This window comes from Taudactylus pleione, unplaced genomic scaffold (assembly GCF_031769625.1).
Source record: "Taudactylus pleione unplaced genomic scaffold, aTauple2 ptg000875l, whole genome shotgun sequence".
NCBI lineage: Eukaryota > Metazoa > Chordata > Amphibia > Anura > Myobatrachidae > Taudactylus > Taudactylus pleione.
This window is the reverse complement of record NW_028285277.1, coordinates 2,229,793-2,253,906: the sequence shown is the minus strand read 5'-3', so window position 1 is coordinate 2,253,906 and position 24,114 is coordinate 2,229,793. Positions and strand designations below refer to the sequence as shown.

The window sequence follows — 24,114 nt, the reverse complement described above, 5'->3', positions numbered from 1 at the left end:
CTGTACATAGTGCCAACAGCAGCATTATAACCACACCGTGTGACCGTCATTATACTGTACATAGTGCCAACAGCAGCATTATAACCACACCGTGTGACTGTCATTATACTGTACATGGTGCCAACAGCAGCATTATAACCACACCGTGTGACTGTCATTATACTGTACATGGTGCCAACAGCAGCATTATAACCACACCGTGTGACTGCTCATTATACTGTACATGGTGCCAACAGCAGCATTATAACCACACCGTGTGACCGTCATTATACTGTACATAGTGCCAACAGCAGCATTATAACCACACCGTGTGACCGTCATTATACTGTACATGGTGCCAACAGCAGCATTATAACCACACCGTGTGACCGTCATTATACTGTACATGGTGCCAACAGCAGCATTATAACCACACCGTGTGACTGTCATTATACTGTACATGGTGCCAACAGCAGCATTATAACCACACCGTGTGACTGTCATTATACTGTACATGGTGCCAACAGCAGCATTATAACCACACAATGTGAGAGAGAGGAGACGTGTGCAGGGTATACACAAGAGAAACACATATATAGGGGGATGCACGCACGCACGCACATTTGCACACGGGGGATATACACACACGCACACGGGATACACACATGCACACATAGAATAGACACACAGGATACACACACACATAATGACAACAATGCAGAATGTGGAGGACGTGTACTAATCGCTGTGAATGTGAGGATACAATGAGCTGGTATATTGGTAATACAGGACATTATAATAACTCACACCAGTCATCGCTCCATGTAATACATCTGGCATAATCAGTGTTTTTTTTTAACAGCAATTAAAGAAGGAGAAATATACAATTATTTCACAGCTGGTATTGCCACGGGCAGCTCAGAGCTCCATGAATAAATAGTACAATAAGGCTTTGGGTTGGGGTGGGTGACTGTTACCTGTGGCTGTTTGTTACTTGGCATCTGCGATTATACCCAGGAGGGAAGGAATAGGGAAATAGGCAATCCTGAATATTTACGCCCTCCATGTCTCCTGACCGTTTGCCTATTGAAGCAGACACCCAGGAAATTAGAAAGGTGACTGCGATGCACGGACCGTGCCCAGAGGACTGGACGCACACATACGCCTGTGCCGCCTAACAGCTGCCTGAGCCTATTGGAGGGGGGGGTGGGGGCAAGTGAGTACTAACGTAGACAATCGTGAACACACGCTGAGGCCATGGGGGTTTATTTTGACCAGGGCACTATATTTGTGGAGGTCACATGTTCTCCCCAGGTAATTACGTTTCCTCCCATAGTCCACAAACAGTTATTTGGCTCCTGACAAAGAGATGAACCCTAGTGTGTAAGTGTGATGGGGACTATGGACTGTTAGCCACTGGGGCAGGGACTGCATAATATGTATGTGCACTATATAAATGATGATGATGGCGGTACCTGGCCCCAGCGAACGGCTTGTTAGAGAACGCTGCGGCGAAACTGAATGCGCAATCTTTGCTGCTTGGGCATATATTACGTTTAAAAGTGTTTAAGCAATTTTTTATTTTATTTTTAGCTCTAGGATCATCTATTGAGTTAGCTATAGGTGCATTATGCCCAAAGCTACAAACACGTGGTCGGTCGGTCGGTCGGTCCGTACGTCCTCACTAAATAGACCCCTCCCACCTGCAGCATGACATCACTGTTACACAAGCCTTGGCTAGTCTACAGGTCTCTAGCTGTTCTGAACTGCAGGTCCCAGCATGTCCGGCCAGCAGCAGGCTTGCTGGGTCCTGTAGTTCAACAACTGCTGGAGAACGCCAATAGATTATTTTGACCAAAAAAATTATTTTCTGTTTTTATGCAGATACAAAAAAGCTAAAAACAAACAATAAACAGTTCTCTCTCTCTCTCTCTCCTTGTCTGTCTCTCTCCTTGTCTGTCTGTCTGTCTCCTTGTCTGTCTGTCTGTCTCCTTGTCTGTCTGTCTGTCTCCTTGTCTGTCTGTCTGTCTCCTTGTCTGTCTGTCTCTCTCTCTCCTTCTGTCTGTCTCTCTCTCTCTGTCTATCTCTCTCTGTGTCTCTGTCTCTCTCTGTCTCTGTCTCTCTCTGTCTCTGTGTCTCTCTCTGTCTCTGTGTCTCTCTCTGTCTCTGTGTCTCTCTCTCTCTCTGTCTCTCTCTCTGTCTCTCTGTCTCTTTGTCTCTCTCTGTCTGTCTCTGTGTCTCTGTCTGTCTCTCTCTCTCTCTCTCTCTGTGTCTCTCTCTCTGTGTCTCTGTCTGTCTGTCTCTCTCTCTGTTTCTGTCTCTCTGTCTCTCTCTCTCGGTCTGTGTCTCTCTCTCTTGGTCTGTGTCTCTCTCTCTCGGTCTGTGTCTCTCTCTCTCGGTCTGTGTCTCTCTCTCTCTGTCTCTGTGTCTCTCTCTCTCTGTCTCTCTGTCTGTCTCTGTGTCTCTGTCTGTCTGTGTCTCTGTCTGTCTCTGTGTCTCTGTCTGTCTCTGTGTCTCTGTCTGTCTCTGTGTCTCTGTCTGTCTCTCTCTGTCTCTGTGTCTCTCTCTGTCTCTGTGTCTCTCTCTGTCTCTGTGTCTCTCTCTCTCTCTGTCTCTCTCTCTGTCTCTCTGTCTCTTTGTCTCTCTCTGTCTGTCTCTGTGTCTCTGTCTGTCTCTCTCTCTCTCTCTGTGTCTCTCTCTCTGTGTCTTTCTGTCTCTCTGTCTCTGTGTCTCTGTCTGTCTGTCTCTCTCTCTGTTTCTGTCTCTCTGTCTCTCTCTCTCGGTCTGTGTCTCTCTCTCTTGGTCTGTGTCTCTCTCTCTCGGTCTGTGTCTCTCTCTGTCTGTGTCTCTCTGTCTCTGTGTCTCTCTCTCTCTGTCTCTCTGTCTGTCTCTGTGTCTCTGTCTGTCTCTGTGTCTCTGTCTGTCTCTCTCTGTCTCTGTGTCTCTCTCTGTCTCTGTGTCTCTCTCTGTCTCTGTGTCTCTGTCTGTCTCTCTCTGTCTCTGTGTCTCTCTCTGTCTCTGTGTCTCTCTCTGTCTCTGTGTCTCTCTCTGTCTCTGTGTCTCTCTCTGTCTCTGTGTCTCTCTCTGTCTCTGTGTCTCTCTCTGTCTCTGTGTCTCTCTCTCTCTGTGTCTTTCTGTGTCTCTGTCTCTGTATCTCTGTCTCTCTCTGTCTGTCTCTGGGGTAAATTTACTAAAGTGAGAGTTTTTAGAAGTGAGATTTAGAAGTGATGTTGCCTATAACAACCAATCAGATTCTAGCTATTATCTTCTAGAAGGTGCTAGTTAAATGTTATGTAGAATCTGATTGGTTGCTATGGGCAACATCTCTTCTAAATCTCACTTCTAAAAACTCTCACTTTAGTAAATGTACCCCTCTGTGTCTCCTACATGAAATATCCATCCAGCTAGATTACAACCTGCTATTACTGTAAATATAATCAGCGCCCTCCGCCCCCCGTTATCGTAGGCGCGGTCCCACATCACACACACAGATCTTACTCTCTTATAATGGTTGAAGGAAATTTTACTCCCATTCCGTTCCGGGACCCAGAACCTCAGGCTGGCCGGCATCACTGTGAGCAGGGAGAAGTCACCTCTCGCCTCCCCGGGGCCCAGCACACAAATACCAGTGTCTCCCAGTGACTCAGGCTGCTGAGGGTAATTTTAGCCATGTGCTCTGAGCAATCAGATTACGTTACACTTCAGGGTCCCTAGTGGGTAGCGGCCCTGTCACAGACTATACCGCCATCTACATGGGCCTGAAGGTGTACATATAAACGCATACACATATACACAGTAACATTCATGTATATACTGTATAGTGTCAGCATGTCGTGCTTTACCATTGGGAACGAAACGGTAAAGCTGGGTACACACTATACTATCTATCGTCCAATATATCTTTCTGACGCGGTTGGGAACGATATATCGTACACATGGTATACTGTGTACTCCCGATCCGTCATTCATCGTATTGTCCCAACTGCTGTGCTGCGCGTCAGATGGACGCTGTGCTGTACGTTGTGGTGCACATGGTGTAGTGTGTACGCAGGACTGCACATTGCGCCTGATTCACTAAGGATCACTACTGCGATCGCAGCTGTGTTTACGCACACAGAACCGCTGTGAAAATATGCTAATAAATGCCGTCGCACAGATAGCATAGACGCCCACTGGCGCTATCTCACATCCGTAATACCTGACAGTCCTGCGTATACATTGGGAACATGGAGTAACATCGGCCCCTCATGCACAATTACAACAGGTCTGACCTTACTAATAAATTGCTAACCTCGTCGCACGCAGTGAGTACACAAGCTGTGGCTAATTTATGCACGCCTAAGCCTTGCACTTCGGTGTAAACATCGGTACCATCGAAGCACATTGGCCCGTCACGCACATTTGCAGCATGTGGACCATACGCAGAAACTGCCAGTCTCGTTGTACGCAGTGAGCACACAAGCTGTGTATGCCATCGCAGTGGCTAATTTATGCACGCCTGTGCAATGGCGTTCACACGGACAGGCACGCCTACATTTCTCCAACCACTCCCCCGTCACCACCTCCTCTGTCGGGCTGCTGCGACCGGCGGTAAATCATACAGATTCCATAAAAATGTAAGGGGCCTATGTATTAATATTCTTGGTCTGTATCACGGTGGATATTTTAATTTTTTATGAAAATATCGCCGCAATGTACTAACTGTAACTCACAGGGATAGCAGGATCAATAACCACTGTCCCTGCGCGTTACTGTAAGTACATCCCGGCGTATTGGAGGATGTCACATCTCAGGACATCAGACTTTCCTCTATAGCTGGAGACTAGCTATTCTGGGGTCTGCCGTCAGATGACATCATTAAATGCCCTCCTGCAACTTTTACTACAGGAACAGCTTTTGCTTTTTACATTTTAGCCATTTCTTATATCAGACATGACTGAAATCATCTCTGTGCTCCCGACTGACAACATCTGATATCTGAAGGAGAAATTGCAATGAAAATACCCTACTCTGCCTCGATGATAGACTGACATTGGTGGAAAACACAGAATGCAGGAATAAAGCAAATACACCGTATTTTATAAATACTGAAGGAGGAATTTACGAAATTAAAACCCTATAAAGGTGTAACCACAGGTTTTTTCTTGACTACCAACAAATTCGCTATAATTCAGGATTTTTACATGTGAATGATTTCCCAGCAAAGTGTCAGTAGGTGGCAGAATTTGTACATTGCATTATTGATCTAATAACGTAATAAATGTATTTAACGATCTGCCATTGCAAATGAAGAAAAAGCGCCTGGGTTTCTGTGACAACAATGAAGTGATTCCATTTTCAGACCTGTTAAACATAATGTAATAAGCCACTAATCTGCCATCTGCTGTACAGCTGCAATGCTTATTACAGTCCGTCTGCCCCGGCTATGTATATGCATTGCTTATTACAGTCCGTCTGGCCCGGCTATGTATCTGCATCACTTATTACAGTCCGTCTGGCCCGGCTATGTATCTGCATTGCTTATTACAGTCCGTCTGGCCCGGCTATGTATCTGCATTGCTTATTACAGTCCGTCTGGCCCGGCTATGTATCTGCATCGCTTATTACAGTCCGTCTGGCCCGGCTATGTATCTGCATTGCTTATTACAGTCCGTCTGGCCCGGCTATGTATCTGCATCGCTTATTACAGTCCGTCTGGCCCGGCTATGTATCTGCATTGCTTATTACAGTCCATCTGCCCCAGCTATGTATCTGCATTGCTTATTACAGTCCGTCTGCCCCGGCTATGTATCTGCATTGCTTATTACAGTCCGTCTGCCCCGGCTATGTATCTGCATTGCTTATTACAGTCCGCCTGCCCCGGCTATGTATCATCAAGGTGAAAGTCGGGAGAGAAAAATGACAAAAGTTAAAAACAAAGATTTTAGCAGAAGCAAAATTCTGAGACTTGCGATTTGCAATGAACATTTTATTCCGCAGCAGATACAGTAATGACTTTCTACAGAGAAAAACTGTGGAATGCACAAGACAGAGGATACATGTATGTGGTACAAAACATAGCATTACCACATATAGGATATGGGCTCCGCACTGGAGGGCTGAATCAGCATCGGGAATAGAGTAAGATAGAGCAAGTAACTGGGCACCTGATTTGGATGTAATTACCCTCAAATTAAATCTGAAAGTCTGCAGGTAAATCACATCTTGTTTGTTTCATTTCAAAGCCATTGTGGTGGTGAATAGAGGCCAAAATATGACAATTCTGTCAATGTCCCAATATTTATGCACCTGACTGTGTGTGTGTAATGTATATTGCATGTGTGACATATGTATGTATGTATGTATGTATGTATATATATATATATATATATATATGTGTGTGTGTGTGTGTGTTTGGGAATTGGTATGATTTACCGCCAGACCCATGCCGCCCAGCACACTCACCCAGCACAGACACCCAGCACAGACACCCAGCACACTCACCCAGCACACTCACCCAGCACAGACACCCAGCACACTCACCCAGCACACTCACCCAGCACACTCACCCAGCACAGACACCCAGCACACTCACCCAGCACACTCACCCAGCACAGACACCCAGCACAGACACCCAGCACACTCACCCAGGACACTCACCCAGCACAGACACCCAGCACAGACACCCAGCACACTCACCCAGCACACTCACCCAGCACACTCACCCAGCACAGACACCCAGCACAGACACCCAGCACAGACACCCAGCACAGACACCCAGCACACTCACCCAGCACACTCACCCAGCACACTCACCCAGCACACACACCCAGCACACACACCCAGCACACACACCCAGCACACTCACCCTGCACAGACACCCAGCACACTCACCCAGCACACTCACCCTGCACAGACACCCAGCACAGACACCCAGCACAGACACCCAGCACACTCACCCAGGACACTCACCCAGGACACTCACCCAGCACAGACACCCAGCACAGACACCCAGCACACTCACCCAGCACACTCACCCAGCACACTCACCCAGCACAGACACCCAGCACACTCACCCAGCACAGACACCCAGCACAGACACCCAGCACACTCACCCAGACCCAGCACAGACACCCAGCACAGACACCCAGAACACTAACCCAGTACACTCACCCAGCACACTCACCCAGCACAGACACCCAGCACAGACACCCAGCACAGACACCCCCAGCACAGACACCCCCAGCACAGACACCCCCAGCACACTCACCCAGCACACTCACCCAGCACACTCACCCAGCACACTCACCCAGCACAGACACCCAGCACACTCACCCAGCACAGACACCCAGCACAGACACCCGGCACAGACACCCAGCACACTCACCCAGACCCAGCACAGACACCCGGCACAGACACCCAGCACACTCACCCAGACCCAGCACAGACACCCAGCACAGACAGGGCCAGGTAACGCCCCACTTGTAGAGGAAGTCAGAATTAGGTGAACAAACATCCTGAGAGGCCACTGTGTGATCCATGGACTGACTCTGGATCTGGCTGCTCTATGTGTTGCTGGTGGAGAGGTGGCCGGAGGTACTTACCATGAGCAGCTCTTACTGACAGATCACTGATCAAAGGCGGATTATATCACAGGCCAATGTCTGACACTAGAGATTGTAATCAGACAAGCAGGGGGGCAGAAGGATTGCAGGGCCGGGCCTGTCAGGAAGACCCCATCAGGAAAGGACCAGGAGAGCGCAGGTAACCCTTTCACTGCTGGTGCTGGCCATCATCCCTCCTCTAATCTGGATCTTGCGCCACTTCAAAGAGAAATTATGACGGCGTTGTTGGAGGATTAACACAGATTCATGTCTAAACCTGCCTGTATCAGAATGTATTTTACATTAAAAGCCCCAAATCCTTTCATTCCAGCGCAGCCGCACAGAGGCGTTCCCTGCTGGAAATCTTCCATCTTTTTCTCTCCTATTGAGGTTTTTCAGGGTCAGGTTGATGCTATTGCTATATTGGTTCCTATATTCCAGGCTGTACCCCCAAACACCCCAGGCAGGGGGTCCTCTATCAGAATGAGGGAGCAGCTGCAGAAAACCACTAGGCCTGGGCACGGAACGGTCGGATCTGTAGCTTAGGCGCCAATGTGCGAGGCCACAATGGACGAGTCCAGCGCCAGCTTAATGAAAGGTTCGGAATGGAAGATAGGCAGGTTTTGAAAAGAGTTGGCAACAGAGGACGCAATCGATCCATTTACGGAGAACCATTTATGTGCAGGATGGAAAAACTCTCTTATTTATGGAGTGACCCTGAACGACGCGTGTTAGCAGCAGATTGAGATGTTAGTAAAGTGCATTAGACTGTATTAATTCCATTACATGCCCCCTCCTCGCTATAAGGCTAGTCCTGGATACTTGCACACTCCCCAAAATGTCAGGGAGACTCCCGAATTTTGGGGTAGACCAACCTCACCGATTGCGACCACTTCCCATGTTGTGAGGTAGATCTGGGGGCTTGATGAAGCAATTCGCTGTGAATTATGCGTTTGTAGCGCCCCCCACAACACACAATTCTGCGTATCAGGACGCTAGGGTCGCAATGACGCAATTCACAGCACTTCAACTGCCTCCCCCCCTCCCCACTTATTCATAGTAGTGAATGTAACATGAGAAGACGGAAAAGTACAGAATATAGGGGAATGGGGTATAATAATATACCCACCACCCACCCACTACAATCGCCGTAAGTAGCCCTCCTGGGAAAAGCGCTTCCCCCACCTAAGCGAAGAATCAGCCTCGTACAGCTGACGCAGTATTATCCCTGACGCTCTTCTGGGTATTGCTATGGATTCATTATGTGATCAGTTTATTTAGAATAATATAACACAAAGCCAGGTCCTCCGTCTATCCCGGTGCCAGATACATCAGCTTGGAGGACTATAAATTGATAAAGTGTCTTTTGAACTAAATTACTTATTACCCTTTACAATGGGACAAGGAACCCTTAACCTGTCTCTTATCTGTAATATAGGGGGAACCAGACAGCTATAAAGCTCAGCGATCTGCTATCACCTTCCTAAAAGGCTTCCACACCGTCTGTAACTAAAGTCCACTCAACGGTTGTGAACTTGGCAAACACGAGCACCCCAGGAGGACCCTCACCCATTTATAGATTTAGTTAGAACTGTACCCCAAAACCGTCCACTACATTTCTAGCATTTAGATTGGAGACCTTTGGTGCCATTGAGGTCAGTGAATTCCAGGGCAACTAAAATTCGGGCAGCCATTTATCAAGGGACAGCTAAAGATAAATAAGAATGCATTTAGATACCTAGACCTTAGATATTTTTTGGTTGTTGTGTCCAAATAGATTCCCTGTTCAATAAACATCTAATTGGATCACGCCGATTTGCAACCCGCCCAGCAAACAAGCAGGATCTGTCCTAATCAGCCTTCCAAGCATCTCTGTACAGCGCTGCGGAATATATGTGCGCTATATAAATAACTGGTGATAAGTAAAATAATCTGTATATTGGCATTGCAGTAATGGCTGTTTGTAGCGGGTAACACTTCTAAAGTAAAGTCATTATAAAGCGGGTAGTCATCCCAATTTATGTGTTCACTAGAAAAGCCATTCATCAGCAAATCTACAACTATCGCCAGATACGCGAGGGTCAGCGGCAGTAGCATGTGCGCCAGGGTTACTCACTCGCATATTAAAACAAACACCATTATATTTATCTTATGAAATTCTCCATCTGTTTGATATGTCACATGACTACCTTCTCATTTATAAAAATTGCATCCAAGATGGCCGACTTCAAGATGGCTGCCATACTGGTGACATACCCTAAAACGTTTTACCCCACTCCCATATCATATGTGTAGACACTGGATTAATATTTCCTTTTTAGAAGGGTGCTTCCACACTTAGGGACCACCCTGTACAATATACCATACGATATATCATTCTGACGTGGATCGGAACGATATACTGTACGCATGGTCTAGTGGGTATGCCCGATCCGTCGTTCACAATGGTCATTCGCTGCTTTGTGCCACCTGCTGTTCTGCACGTCAGATGGGCCGATGCAATGAATGACCTGGTGCTGTTATGTGCGGCACGTATCGACATATCGCGGCGTCATACGGATCGTGCAGTGTGTACAGCGCACGCTACGTATCGTTACATTGCATCGCGCGGTCGCTAGTGTGTATCCAGCTTTAGGTATGATGGCCGTTTTGCAGGAGCAAAATAAAAAGCGCCAATTTCACTGAAAGACAAAAATGTTCCTCAAGGCCACTTAAGCCTCATTTAATAGAAGCAGAGCGGATAACAATAGAACTGGCCGGACCTCTGTCAGACGCGATTTAATTAACCACCTTACATCTTAGAGAGAACAGCTGGCTGCGAGCTGCGGACCCTTAGTGAGGCCTCCAACGTGTAGCTAAGAACACAAGTGTTGCAGCCAGCAGAAAATGTGCCCGAAGTATTTGTAAGTAGATAATCCTGCCCCAATGAGGCTCCCAGCAGCCGCTCTCTCACTTCTGAGGGATTTTCAGCAGATTAGTCTACAAACAGGACAGTAAGCAGAATATACTGGAAACGCTTTCAGCTCCCTAGCAGGGGGGTAAATACAATTTACGCGCTGATGATCTGACGCAGGCGACATGGGCTATAAAGTCTTGTGCTTGCAAACTGTGTGATTTGGGGGGGGTCTCCTTTTGTTTTAGCAGATAATACACAACTTTATCCCATTTGATATCCCTTTGGGGTGATATTTATACATGGTCACATGCTCACAGAGCAGTTCAGGAATGAGAAGCCGCACCAAGGACCTCTGCAAGGTATACACCTGACATATACTCAACTATAACCACGATCTGCAGCGTTTTACCCAGGATATCTCCGTCACTCGCACCGGTCCCTGCACCAGTGGAGCTTACAATCTATAGTCCTATCACATGGACACAGACACGCTAGGGTTAAACTTTGTCAGAAACCAGTTACCCTACCATAGATGCCTGGGGGGGGTCTGCATAGCCGGCTCTGTAGCATTAATCTGTGTGTATCGGTGGATTTATATCTGTTACACTATATTGAAGCCTGATGCACTGTGAGGTTATAGGTGCTGGTCCCAGGACCAGGCTATAAGGCTATTAGTGAGCAGACATTACAGACCGCAATTATACATTTTCTCTGAAATCAGCCGGTTAAATCACCGGTATGCTGTATTGTCTGCAGTATTAGGGATCTTGTAAGCGATGCAGGCAGATCATGTTTATTATGACATTTATCCCTGGAGCTGAAATGGATGTTCTGGATGGTAAATCCTAGTATAATGTGTATTCCCCACACCACAGGAACACTAGGCAGCTGCACTAGCACTAACAGCACCACTTTACAATGACACGTTTGCTGGGACTTGCAGTGCCACAGGATCCATACATCTGCTCTGTATGTATTGTCGTTTTCCTGTCCTGTCCTCACTTGCCCTGTTACTTATAGTGGTATAATAACATTAGTCCAACCCGATGCGCCCCCCCCTCCTGTGCTAGTCAGTAATAATCGGATTTGTACGCGGTGCTTTGCTGGTAAGTGGAGATACAGGTTATTTCTGTGCCGCTTTTTCTGCAGCGCACAGTGCTGGGAAGTCTCGCTGTAGCTGAAGGTGTATTTAAATTGACATAATACAATATATGGTTTGCAGGGCTGGAAAACATGGCACTGCTAGGTCTTGGTTCCAGAGGAATATCCCGGTAAGCCTCTCCTATGTATCATTCAGAAACGGCTGAGGCAATCTAAGCAATAATGTGATCGGTACTTGTGTACTTTACAGACTCATTGCAGAGAGAACCCAATGAATGTTTGGAATGGTACTTGTGTACTTTACATTTGTCCGTAAGGGTGCACACACACCTGTACGATATTACACAAGTACCGAAAGTTGTCCCCACCTAAAGAAGAAAGTTCTCCCCACATGGGCTCGCTGCGCTCGCCACGTTTCGGGCTCAGTGGCTCGCTACAAGGTTATATGCCCACTTGGATGGTAGGGAATGACGCTGGGCACTGGGAGCGACGCTGGGCACTGGGAGCGACGCTGGGCACTGGCTGATGACATCAGGGTCCTCTCTGTGAAGGGAATTTAGACATTACCATGACTGATAATAATAATGAGTGTAGGACACTTGGGTTCTCTCTGCAATGAGTCTGTAAAGTGCACAAGTACCGTGTTATTTAGCAGCTGTTATACAACAGATATATCCTGCGTTCAGCAACGTAACGCTGAAGACCGCAGAGCTCGCGCTCCATGTGGAGGCAGCAATCTGGGGCAATTCATCAAGTTCCGAATAATGTAGCTTTTCTGTTCCGGTCTCCCACTGCTATTTGCTAACGCCATCCAAGTATGTCTAACCTATCGCTAAAGCCTCCGGGATAAATACAGCAGCTCGGAACCTGGGAGTACAAGTAGGTTCAGTTATTGCTGAGATTGCCTCTGAGGGGTTGTAGTGTCCCAGCAGGACACTGAGACATTGGTGTGACGTATCCCCTCATCACTGCGCATGGCGGCAATAGGAGATGACACTTTACAGACATTGGGGTCTATTCATTATCAGCTAACATCACCATGACTTCCGTCTCTAGTTCTTCCCGCTCTTCAGCATTAATTGTCTCTCTCTATATATATATATATATACACACACACATGCATACATACAATTGAGGACTCCGGGGATGAAGACTGCCGAGATTGCTGGAATGTGGCACTCCACCCAAGCAAGGATGCGAGATATATATATATATATATATAGCCCTTGCCTGCCTTAAATTCATACTGCTCTCCCCCACACACACTTCTCCGTCTCCCAGGTAGAGTTTCCATGGAGGAGCATGTGGGGGGAGAGCAGTATAGATTCAATGAAGACAAGAGCTATATATATATGTATATATATATATATATATATATACACACACACACACACAATATTACAAAGCTGTGTAATTACCGAATGAGGGGAGTGGGCGGAGCTTCAGCCGACGGCAGCAACTCATTGGATGATAGCCATTTGTCCCTAAGAGTTTGCGGCAGAAATAAGGATTTTCCTTGTATAACGTTACGCTCAGACGGCGTTACTGTATATAAGGCGTCTGTAAGGATTTTCCTTGCATAACGTTACGCTCAGACGGCGTTACTGTATATAAGGCGTCTGTAAGGAGTATCCTTGTATAACGTTACGCTCAGACGGCGTTACTGTATATAAGGCGTCTGTAAGGATTTTCCTTGTATAACATTACGCTCAGACGGCGTTACTGTATATAAGGTGTCTGTAAGGATTTTCCTTGTATAACATTACGCTCAGACGGCGTTACTGTATATAAGGCGTCTGTAAGGATTTTCCTTGTATAACATTATGCTCAGACGGCGTTACTGTATATAAGGCGTCTGTAAGGATTTTCCTTGTATAACGTTACGCTCAGACGGCGTTACTGTATATAAGGTGTCTAAGGATTTTCCTTGTATAACGTTACGCTCAGACGGCGTTACTGTATATAAGGCGTCTGTAAGGAGTTTCCTTGTATAACATTACGCTCAGACGGCGTTACTGTATATAAGGTGTCTGTAAGGATTTTCCTTGTATAACGTTATGCTCAGACGGCGTTACTGTATATAAGGCGTCTGTAAGGATTTTCCTTGTATAACATTACGCTCAGACGGCGTTACTGTATATAAGGTGTCTGTAAGGATTTTCCTTGTATAACATTACGCTCAGACGGCGTTACTGTATATAAGGCGTCTGTAAGGATTTTCCTTGTATAACATTACGCTCAGACGGCGTTACTGTATATAAGGCGTCTGTAAGGATTTTCCTTGTATAACATTATGCTCAGACGGCGTTACTGTATATAAGGCGTCTGTAAGGATTTTCCTTGTATAACGTTACGCTCAGACGGCGTTACTGTATATAAGGTGTCTAAGGATTTTCCTTGTATAACGTTACGCTCAGACGGCGTTACTGTATATAAGGCGTCTGTAAGGAGTTTCCTTGTATAACATTACGCTCAGACGGCGTTACTGTATATAAGGTGTCTGTAAGGATTTTCCTTGTATAACGTTATGCTCAGACGGCGTTACTGTATATAAGGCGTCTGTAAGGATTTTCCTTGTATTACGCTCAGACGGTGGAGGGAGATTTAGTTGTGAGAGGGATGTGTCCAAGTTCAAATCAAGTTGCAGTGTTAGAATAAAGCTGTCCAGCATCTGTGGGCTACATGCAGAAGCAGCCGGTATTTACCCTGCATGCAAAAATGTAAAATAAATGTATTTGCCCCCCCTGTATTGCAGCATGGTCTGTCCAGGTGCAAAGTTACTTGTTCTTTATTTTTGCTTTACTCCCAGCTCAGAATCAGGCCGTACTTCAGTGCAAGACAACATACCAGGCTTAATTGCCCCTTTGTCAGTACAGTTAGAGATTGCAGACTGATGACTTAATGCAAATCCTCAGAGGGTATAAACTCTGTGCATTGTTTTCATCTTATAGGCACGATTTAGCCCAATCAGTCTGGATGGAGCGATACTTATCCCCATTGATGCAAATCCCTCATATGAGCGAGTGATTTCTCCTATAGCCGCAGAGCACTCAGAGATCCCGTCCTGACGAGCTGCAGCTGAACATACAGAACACGCGGTGTTAGCGGCAATCTCCACCTTAGCCCAGAAGGCAAATGGAGATAAGGGTATTAGTGACATATTAAATAGAAGGGTGAAGCCGTGTGTAAATCAGGGGCGATATCCTGTGTACAGCCATAAAACTCAACACGTTTCCAGCGGGATGGCGTCCTAATTCCTTTCCAGTTTAATGCGATTGCTGCCGCGCTGCCCAGCCAGCCGTCTAAAGCCTGACTAATGAGAAGAGCCGGGACAGGGCGCTCATCCGGGATATCACTGACACTTACCAGCCAGAATACACTAACAAACGTTCTCCCCAAACCTGACCTGCAAATCCAACAGCCACCTGCCTTCTGTAGGTTATGTATTATACACGGTGCCTTCTGTAGGTTATGTATTATACACGGTGCCTTCTGTAGGTTATGTATTATACACGGTGCCTTCTGTAGGTTATGTATTATACACGGTGCCTTCTGTAGGTTATGTATTATACACGGTGCCTTCTGTAGGTTATGTATTATACACGATGCCTTCTGTAGGTTATGTATTATACACGGTGCCTTCTGTAGGTTATGTATTATACACGGTGCCTTCTGTAGGTTATGTATTATACACGGTGCCTTCTGTAGGCTATGTATTATACATGGTGCCTTCTGTAGGTTATGTATTATACACGGTGCCTTCTGTAGGTTATGTATTATACACGGTGCCTTCTGTAGGTTATGTATTATACACGGTGCCTTCTGTAGGCTATGTATTATACACGGTGCCTTCTGTAGGTTATGTATTATACACGGTGCCTTCTGTAGGTTATGTATTATACATGGTGCCTTCTGTAGGTTATGTATTATACATGGTGCCTTCTGTAGGTTATGTATTATACATGGTGCCTTCTGTAGGTTATGTATTATACATGGTGCCTTCTGTAGGTTACCGTATGTATTATACATGGTGCCTTCTGTAGGTTATGTATTATACATGGTGCCTTCTGTAGGTTATGTATTATACATGGTGCCTTCTGTAGGTTATGTATTATACATGGTGCCTTCTGTAGGTTATGTATTATACATGGTGCCTTCTGTAGGTTATGTATTATACATGGTGCCTTCTGTAGGTTATGTATTATACACGGTGCCTTCTGTAGGTTATGTATTATACACGGTGCCTTCTGTAGGCTATGTATTATACATGGTGCCTTCTGTAGGTTATGTATTATACATGGTGCCTTCTGTAGGTTATGTATTATACACGGTGCCTTCTGTAGGTTATGTATTATACACGGTGCCTTCTGTAGGCTATGTATTATACACGGTGCCTTCTGTAGGTTATGTATTATACACGGTGCCTTCTGTAGGTTATGTATTATACATGGTGCCTTCTGTAGGTTATGTATTATACATGGTGCCTTCTGTAGGTTATGTATTATACATGGTGCCTTCTGTAGGTTACCGTATGTATTATACATGGTGCCTTCTGTAGGTTATGTATTATACATGGTGCCTTCTGTAGGTTATGTATTATACATGGTGCCTTCTGTAGGTTATGTATTATACACGGTGCCTTCTGTAGGTTATGTATTATACATGGTGCCTTCTGTAGGTTATGTATTATACATGGTGCCTTCTGTAGGTTATGTATTATACACGGTGCCTTCTGTAGGTTATGTATTATACACGGTGCCTTTTAAATACCTATTAGCATTGGGCCAAAAACATGTTGTTTAACCATTTAACTGACAATTTTTCCGGCAAAACCGGTCAGAAATTGCCGGGTCCGCCGGCGAGTGCGGGGATTCAGAGGAGATACGATCTGCACATGTGTAGAATGGATTTCCTCTCCAGCGGGGCGGTGCGGTCGCACTTTGTTAACTGAAGCACAGATGGCTGTGTTCACATCTCATGGACCACGTCAGTTAAGTGGTTAAATGAAGAAGCGCTATAAGTGACCACACATGGCAAGGATCTCCTACTGAGGAGCTAAAAGCCGAGGTCCCAGGTTGAGGAAGGAATCGGAGGCGAGGGGCCTGGATGTGTGTCCTCCTCATCCACAAGTATGTCTAACATGCAAAGAGGTGTTCACCAGTGACCCCTCCACACGGGATATGGGTTTTAGCTGCAACCAGCAAGCAGGTCGCGGCTCTTTGGTCAGGTATCCGACACAAGTAGGAAATGGATGGAGATAACACCGATGAGGCCCAGGAGGATGTACTTCTGGGAGAAGCACTAGCGAGGAATCTGTACCCCTCTGGTACTGTATTGGCACCGTAGAATAACTTCCAGGAGTAATAGACTGAAGGGCAAAGGATAAGGCCCACCGAGGACCTAGGCGCACCACTAGCGTAGGAGAGTGGCACTTGGGCAGTATTTGGATGTTGTACTGAGTAATCGGGCAGAGGACCCAGATGCAACGCTGGCACAGGAGAGTGGCGCTGTAATGGTACTTGGATGTTATTCTGAGTACATGAGCTGGGAACCCAGACACACTGCTAGCACAGGAGAGAGACTAGAAATGACTTGAGAGCGGAAGAAGCAAGGAACCTGGAACGAAGTGACGGCAAGCATACACCAGTAGTAACAACATTGTACAGGCAACTTCCTGCTGTCCAGAGCCCAGTTAAGGTAGCAGTCCATTGGAGGACAACGTCAGCTGACAGCAACCATGCTACCATTGGACGAAGGGTCAGTCAGGTGATGAAGATAATCATGACTGCGCCCATGACGGCAACCTCAGTAACCAAGTCACAGAGCCACACATGGGAGTCCAAGTGAACCTAAGGCATAATCCTCAGGGCGTCACTCGCCGCCGCACCTGACATCTGACCACTCGAGAATTCAGGGGAAGTCGACGCTGGGGTGAGTAACGGACGATCCTAGGCCGTAACCTGACATGGTCCCATGTGACATTGGTATAAAAAAAAAAAACTCAACTTGACCACTGACAGTACAGGTAATGGTCACACGGGACTGGTTACCTGACCACTGACAGTACATGTAATGGTCACACAGGACTGGTTATCTGACCACTGACAGTACAGGTAATGGTCACACAGGACTGGTTATGTGACCACGGACAGTACATGTAACGGTCACACAGGACTGGTTATCTGACCACTGACAGTACAGGTAACGGTCACACGGGACTGGTTATCTGACCACTGACAGTACGGGTAACAGTCACACAGGACTGGTTATCTGACCACTGACAGTACAGGTAACAGTCACACGGGACTGGTTATCTGACCACTGACAGTACAGGTAACAGTCACACAGGACTGGTTATCTGACCACTGACAGTACAGGTAACAGTCACACGGGACTGGTTATCTGACCACTGACAGTACAGGTAACAGTCACACGGGACTGCTATTGTGACCACTGACAGTACAGGTAACGGTCACACGGGACTGGTTATCTGACCACTGACAGTACAGGTAACGGTCACACAGGACTGGTTATCTGACCACTGACAGTACAGGTAATGGTCACACAGAACTGGTTACCTGACCACTGACAATACTAGTAATGGTCACACAGAACTGGTTACCTGACCACTGACAGTACAGGTAATGGTCACACAGGACTGGTTATCTGACCACTGACAGTACAGGTAATGGTCACACAGTACTAGTTACTTGACCACTGACGGTACAGGTAATGGTCACACAGAACTGGTTATCTGACCAGTGACAGTACAGGTAATGATCACACAGTACTAGTTATCTGACCACTGACAGTACTAGTAATGGTCACACAGGACTGGTTATCTGACCACTGACAGTACAGGTAATGGTCACACAGAACTGGTTACCTGACCACTGACAATACTAGTAATGGTCACACAGAACTGGTTACCTGACCACTGACAATACTAGTAATGGTCACACAGAACTGGTTACCTGACCACAGACAATACTAGTAATGGTCACACAGAACTGGTTACCTGACCACTGACAATACTAGTAATGGTCACACAGAACTGGTTACCTGACCACTGACAGTACAGGTAATGGTCACACAGTACTAGTTACCTGACCACTGACAGTACAGGTAATGGTCACACAGTACTAGTTATCTGACCACTGACAGTACAGGTAATGATCACACAGGAGTGGTTATCTGACCACTGACAGTACACGTTAGAGTCCTATAGAGTGCTGATGTGAGCAGGTTCAGACGATCACAAATCCGTGCACACAAGCGAATGTAATGGGCATAGAGAACAGTCCTTCTGCCACACTAGCACACATAGGTCAAGGAAAGAACGGGATGAAGCTAAACACGCGTCACTTAAAAATGGTTCACAGGGATTTGATGAGCCCCTTTAGGTCCTCAGAATGACGTACCCTGTATAAAAGAACACCCACCTGCAGCGATGTGCCGCTAAATGGACAATACCTCAGTGATGACCCCTCAGCTCCTTATCCCTACACATTAGGGAATTGCAGGACATATCATCGCCTGTTATATATCTGACTGATTCATTTATTGTACAGTTCGGAGGCAGCACAATCCCCAGACACTGACCCATTACACATTAGGGAATTGCAGGACATATCATCGGCCTGTTATATAACTGACTGATTCATTTATTGTACAGTTTGGAGGCCGCACAATCCCCAGACACTGACCCATTACACATTTAGGGATACAATCATTGGACACTACACATATTTAGGAACAAACACTTGTCCTGTCTGGTTCTTAGCATTCCTTATCCCCACTGATATGAGGTTTACACTGACAGGAGAGATGCTGATAAGACCTTTGTCTCCATTCCTGGGAAGGGTCCCCAGTGCATCCCCTGATTAGTATTAAGCTAATAATGCTGTTTATCTGCTCACACAGATCCCCAGTATAGGACACACATATCAAAGGACAGGTTATTGGTACTAAACAGCATGCCAATCACATACAGAGGTGCACACGCGTGCCCCCGGTCACGTCACACACCTGTACAGCCCCTCCCCATTGGCAGGTAGTCAGGAAGAGATTACAGAGAGGTCACTTGGCTGATGTGATCGCTGATGTCATACATAACACAATAGCGGGGATATGTACTCACGTTTCATACTACACACACACAGGGGATTTATCCGGCACAAAGGTTTATTTAACACTATGTCAGTTCAGCTGTTCTATAGAAGATATTTACTGAAACCCAACACAAACCAGTTGCACAACTTCTGGTAATCAGAAAATCCCCACGCCTCAGCGGCTAGTGTGTGTGTATCGTACTATATACAGAAATGACCTATCTAGTATAACACAATAGCGTCAGGCGCTTCTGATAGACACTGCGCCAACATTGGGATCATACTGGTTCCCCCACAATAAACAACACAGAACATTGTCAACAAGGAATAGCTCCATATCCATGTAATTTATACCCCAAAGTATCCCTATGGCAGGACCAGGGTGTTACTGTATGGGGGGCATCTACCAACAGGACTAGTAGGCAAAGCCGATTGTTGGATACCCACCAATTTATCAGACACTATTGTATTCCCACCAGCAAGCTCAGAACATTCTAAGCTACTTGTAGGACCACTTCCCAGGGACTATGGATTCAGTATAATTTACCGCCGGCCGCATGGTTCAAATCCTGACAGCGACATCCCGGCAGCACTGAAAATCCTGATCGTCCCCAGGTAAGTATTCTCTAACCTATTCTACTCTCTAATCCTAACCCTCGCTTAGGGGTGCCTAACCCTAACCTCCCCCCTAAGTGCCTAACCCTAATCCCCCCCAGGGGGTGCCTAACGCTAACCCCTCCCCCCTAGCCTGAACCTAACCTCCCGGGGGGGGGGTGCCTAACCCTAACCTCCCCCCGGGGGAGCCTGACCCCCCATCTAAGTGCCTAAACCCCTTCCCCGCCGCCTAAACCTAAGTCCCCCGGGAGGGTGCCTAACCCTAACCTCCCCCCGGGGGTGCCTAATCCTAACCCCCCCCTTCCCCTAGCCTAAACCTAACCTCCCGGTGGGGGTGCCTAACCCTAAGTCCCCCCCCGGGAATCCTAAAACTAACCCTCCCGCGTGCGGCTGTCGCCCGGCTTACCTTTGATCGGTAAGCCGGGTGTCGGGCTCCCGGCGTAGGGAAAATGACAGGGGCCGGGATGTCGATGCCTGTCATTTAACCCTTGCCGGGATTATACAATCGGGAAGACGATGGTCAGAATCCCGACTGTTTCCCGGGACTATATACAAGTAAGCAACCTGGGATCTAGATATTGTGGAACTGTAAGGCTGGGTACACACTGACAGATACATTGGCATATCAATTGATCGGCCAATGTATCTGCTGCCCGTCGGGCAGTGTGTACCCGCGATATGTCGCATTGGCTGTGCTCCACAGCCGATGGACAGATATGTCTGCAGAGCGCCCGCACACACACAGCGGCAGCCACGAGGAGGGAGGCGGGACACACCCCGGACGCCGGGACCTGCGGGCAGACACAGGTGATGGTTGTTCAGTGTGTACGAACCACCATCATCTGCAGATACTGTATATCTGTATAGTTAGGTCCTGCCAAACAGAGGAATTCTACACCCGCTTCTAAGGCCATTAATGGAGTACAGATAGGATCCTGCGTCTCTCTCCAGTAGCTGTAGAACTAGAAGTTCCAGCAGGCCTGATGAAATTGCAGGTCCATCACTGCTAGAAAGTAAAAGGTTGTAGAGCTTACTTACTGCAACCAGAAACCTGCATCAGTCACCGTGTATCTCTATCGTCTCAGCGTCTCTGAACGTTCCCCAAACATAAGACAAAATTCTGTCCCAGTCAACAGGCGGAAACAAACTAGCAACAAAACAAACAGAAGTAACTTACTGAGGAAGCTGTCAGGAGTCCTGTGTGATACTATACAGCGCTGAGGAGTAACATACACTATATACAGAGTCCTGTGTGATACTATACAGTGCTGAGGAGTAACATACACTATATACAGAGTCCTGTGTGATACTATACAGTGCTGAGGAGTAACATACACTATATACAGAGTCCTGTGTGATACTATACAGCGCTGAGGAGTAACATACACTATATACAGAGTCCTGTGTGATACTATACAGCGCTGAGGAGTAACATACACTATATACAGAGTCCTGTGTGATACTATACAGCGCTGAGGAGTAACATACACTATATACAGAGTCCTGTGTGATACTATACAGTGCTGAGGAGTAACATACACTATATACAGAGTCCTGTGTGACATTATATAGAGCACTGAGGAGTAACATACACTATATACAGAGTCCTGTGTGATACTATACAGCGCTGAGGAGTAACATACACTATATACAGAGTCCTGTGTGATACTATACAGCGCTGAGGAGTAACATACACTATATACAGAGTCCTGTGTGACATTATATAGAGCACTCAGGAGTAACATACACTATATACAGAGTCCTGTGTGATACTATACAGTGCTGAGGAGTAACATACACTATATACAGAGTCCTGTGTGACACTATACAGCGCTGAGGAGTAACATACACTATATACAGAGTCCTGTGTGATACTATACAGCGCTGAGGAGTAACATACACTATATACAGAGTCCTGTGTGACATTATATAGAGCACTGAGGAGTAACATACACTATATACAGAGTCCTGTGTGATACTATACAGCGCTGAGGAGTAACATACACTATATACAGAGTCCTGTGTGACACTATACAGTGCTGAGGAGTAACATACACTATATACAGAGTCCTGTGTGATACTATACAGCGCTGAGGAGTAACATACACTATATACAGAGTCCTGTGTGATACTATACAGCGCTGAGGAGTAACATACACTATATACAGAGTCCTGTGTGATACTATACAGCGCTGAGGAGTAACATACACTATATACAGAGTCCTGTGTGATACTATACAGTGCTGAGGAGTAACATACACTATATACAGAGTCCTGTGTGATACTATACAGCGCTGAGGAGTAACATACACTATATACAGAGTCCTGTGTGACACTATACAGCGCTGAGGAGTAACATACACTATATACAGAGTCCTGTGTGATACTATACAGCGCTGAGGAGTAACATACACTATATACAGAGTCCTGTGTGATACTATACAGTGCTGAGGAGTAATATACACTATATACAGAGTCCTGTGTGACATTATATAGAGCACTGAGGAGTAACATACACTATATACAGAGTCCTGTGTGATACTATACAGCGCTGAGGAGTAACATACACAATATACAGAGTCCTGTGTGACACTATACAGCGCTGAGGAGTAACATACACTATATACAGAGTCCTGTGTGATACTATACAGCGCTGAGGAGTAACATACACTATATACAGAGTCCTGTGTGACACTATACAGCGCTGAGGAGTAACATACACTATATACAGAGTCCTGTGTGACACTATACAGCGCTGAGGAGTAACATACACTATATACAGAGTCCTGTGTGACACTATACAGCGCTGAGGAGTAACATACACTATATACAGAGTCCTGCGTGATACTATACAGCGCTGAGGAGTAACATACACTATATACAGAGTCCTGTGTGACACTATACAGTGCTGAGGAGTAACATACACTATATACAGAGTCCTGTGTGATACTATACAGCGCTGAGGAGTAACATACACTATATACAGAGTCCTGTGTGATACTATACAGCGCTGAGGAGTAACATACACTATATACAGAGTCCTGTGTGATACTATACAGCGCTGAGGAGTAACATACACTATATACAGAGTCCTATGTGATACTATACAGCGCTGAGGAGTAACATACACTATATACAGAGTCCTATGTGATACTATACAGCACTGAGGAGTAACATACACTATATACAGAGTCCTGTGTGACACTATACAGCGCTGAGGAGTAACATACACTATATACAGAGTCCTGTGTGATACTATACAGCGCTGAGGAGTAACATACACTATATACAGAGTCCTGTGTGACACTATACAGCGCTGAGGAGTAACATACACTATATACAGAGTCCTGTGTGATACTATACAGCGCTGAGGAGTAACATACACTATATACAGAGTCCTGTGTGATACTATACAGCGCTGAGGAGTAACATACACTATATACAGAGTCCTGTGTGATACTATACAGCGCTGAGGAGTAACATACACTATATACAGAGTCCTGTGTGATACTATACAGCGCTGAGGAGTAACATACACTATATACAGAGTCCTGTGTGACACTATACAGCGCTGAGGAGTAACATACACTATATACAGAGTCCTGTGTGACACTATACAGCGCTGAGGAGTAACATACACTATATACAGAGTCCTGTGTGACACTATACAGTGCTGAGGAGTAACATACACTATATACAGAGTCCTGTGTGACACTATACAGTGCTGAGGAGTAACATACACTATATACAGAGTCCTGTGTGATACTATACAGCGCTGAGGAGTAACATACACTATATACAGAGTCCTGTGTGATACTATACAGCGCTG

At 46.2% G+C, this 24,114-nt stretch overlaps 1 protein-coding gene across 10 annotated transcripts in view; it reads right to left on the bottom strand.

The window, feature by feature from the left end:
• The window catches only part of NAV2 (neuron navigator 2), a 637,654-nt gene that overhangs the window by 230,917 nt on the left and 382,623 nt on the right, over positions 1–24,114 (bottom strand). The window contains exon 1 of one of the 10 annotated variants that reach the window (XM_088458931.1): positions 3,478–3,589. The exons of the other annotated variants lie outside the window; for them this stretch is intronic. Within the exon in view, the coding sequence (XP_088315057.1) occupies positions 3,478–3,549 (72 nt within the window). The 5' untranslated portion in view covers positions 3,550–3,589. Of the gene's footprint in view, positions 1–3,477; positions 3,590–24,114 lie in introns of those variants that run through there. 10 annotated transcript variants of the gene reach the window in all.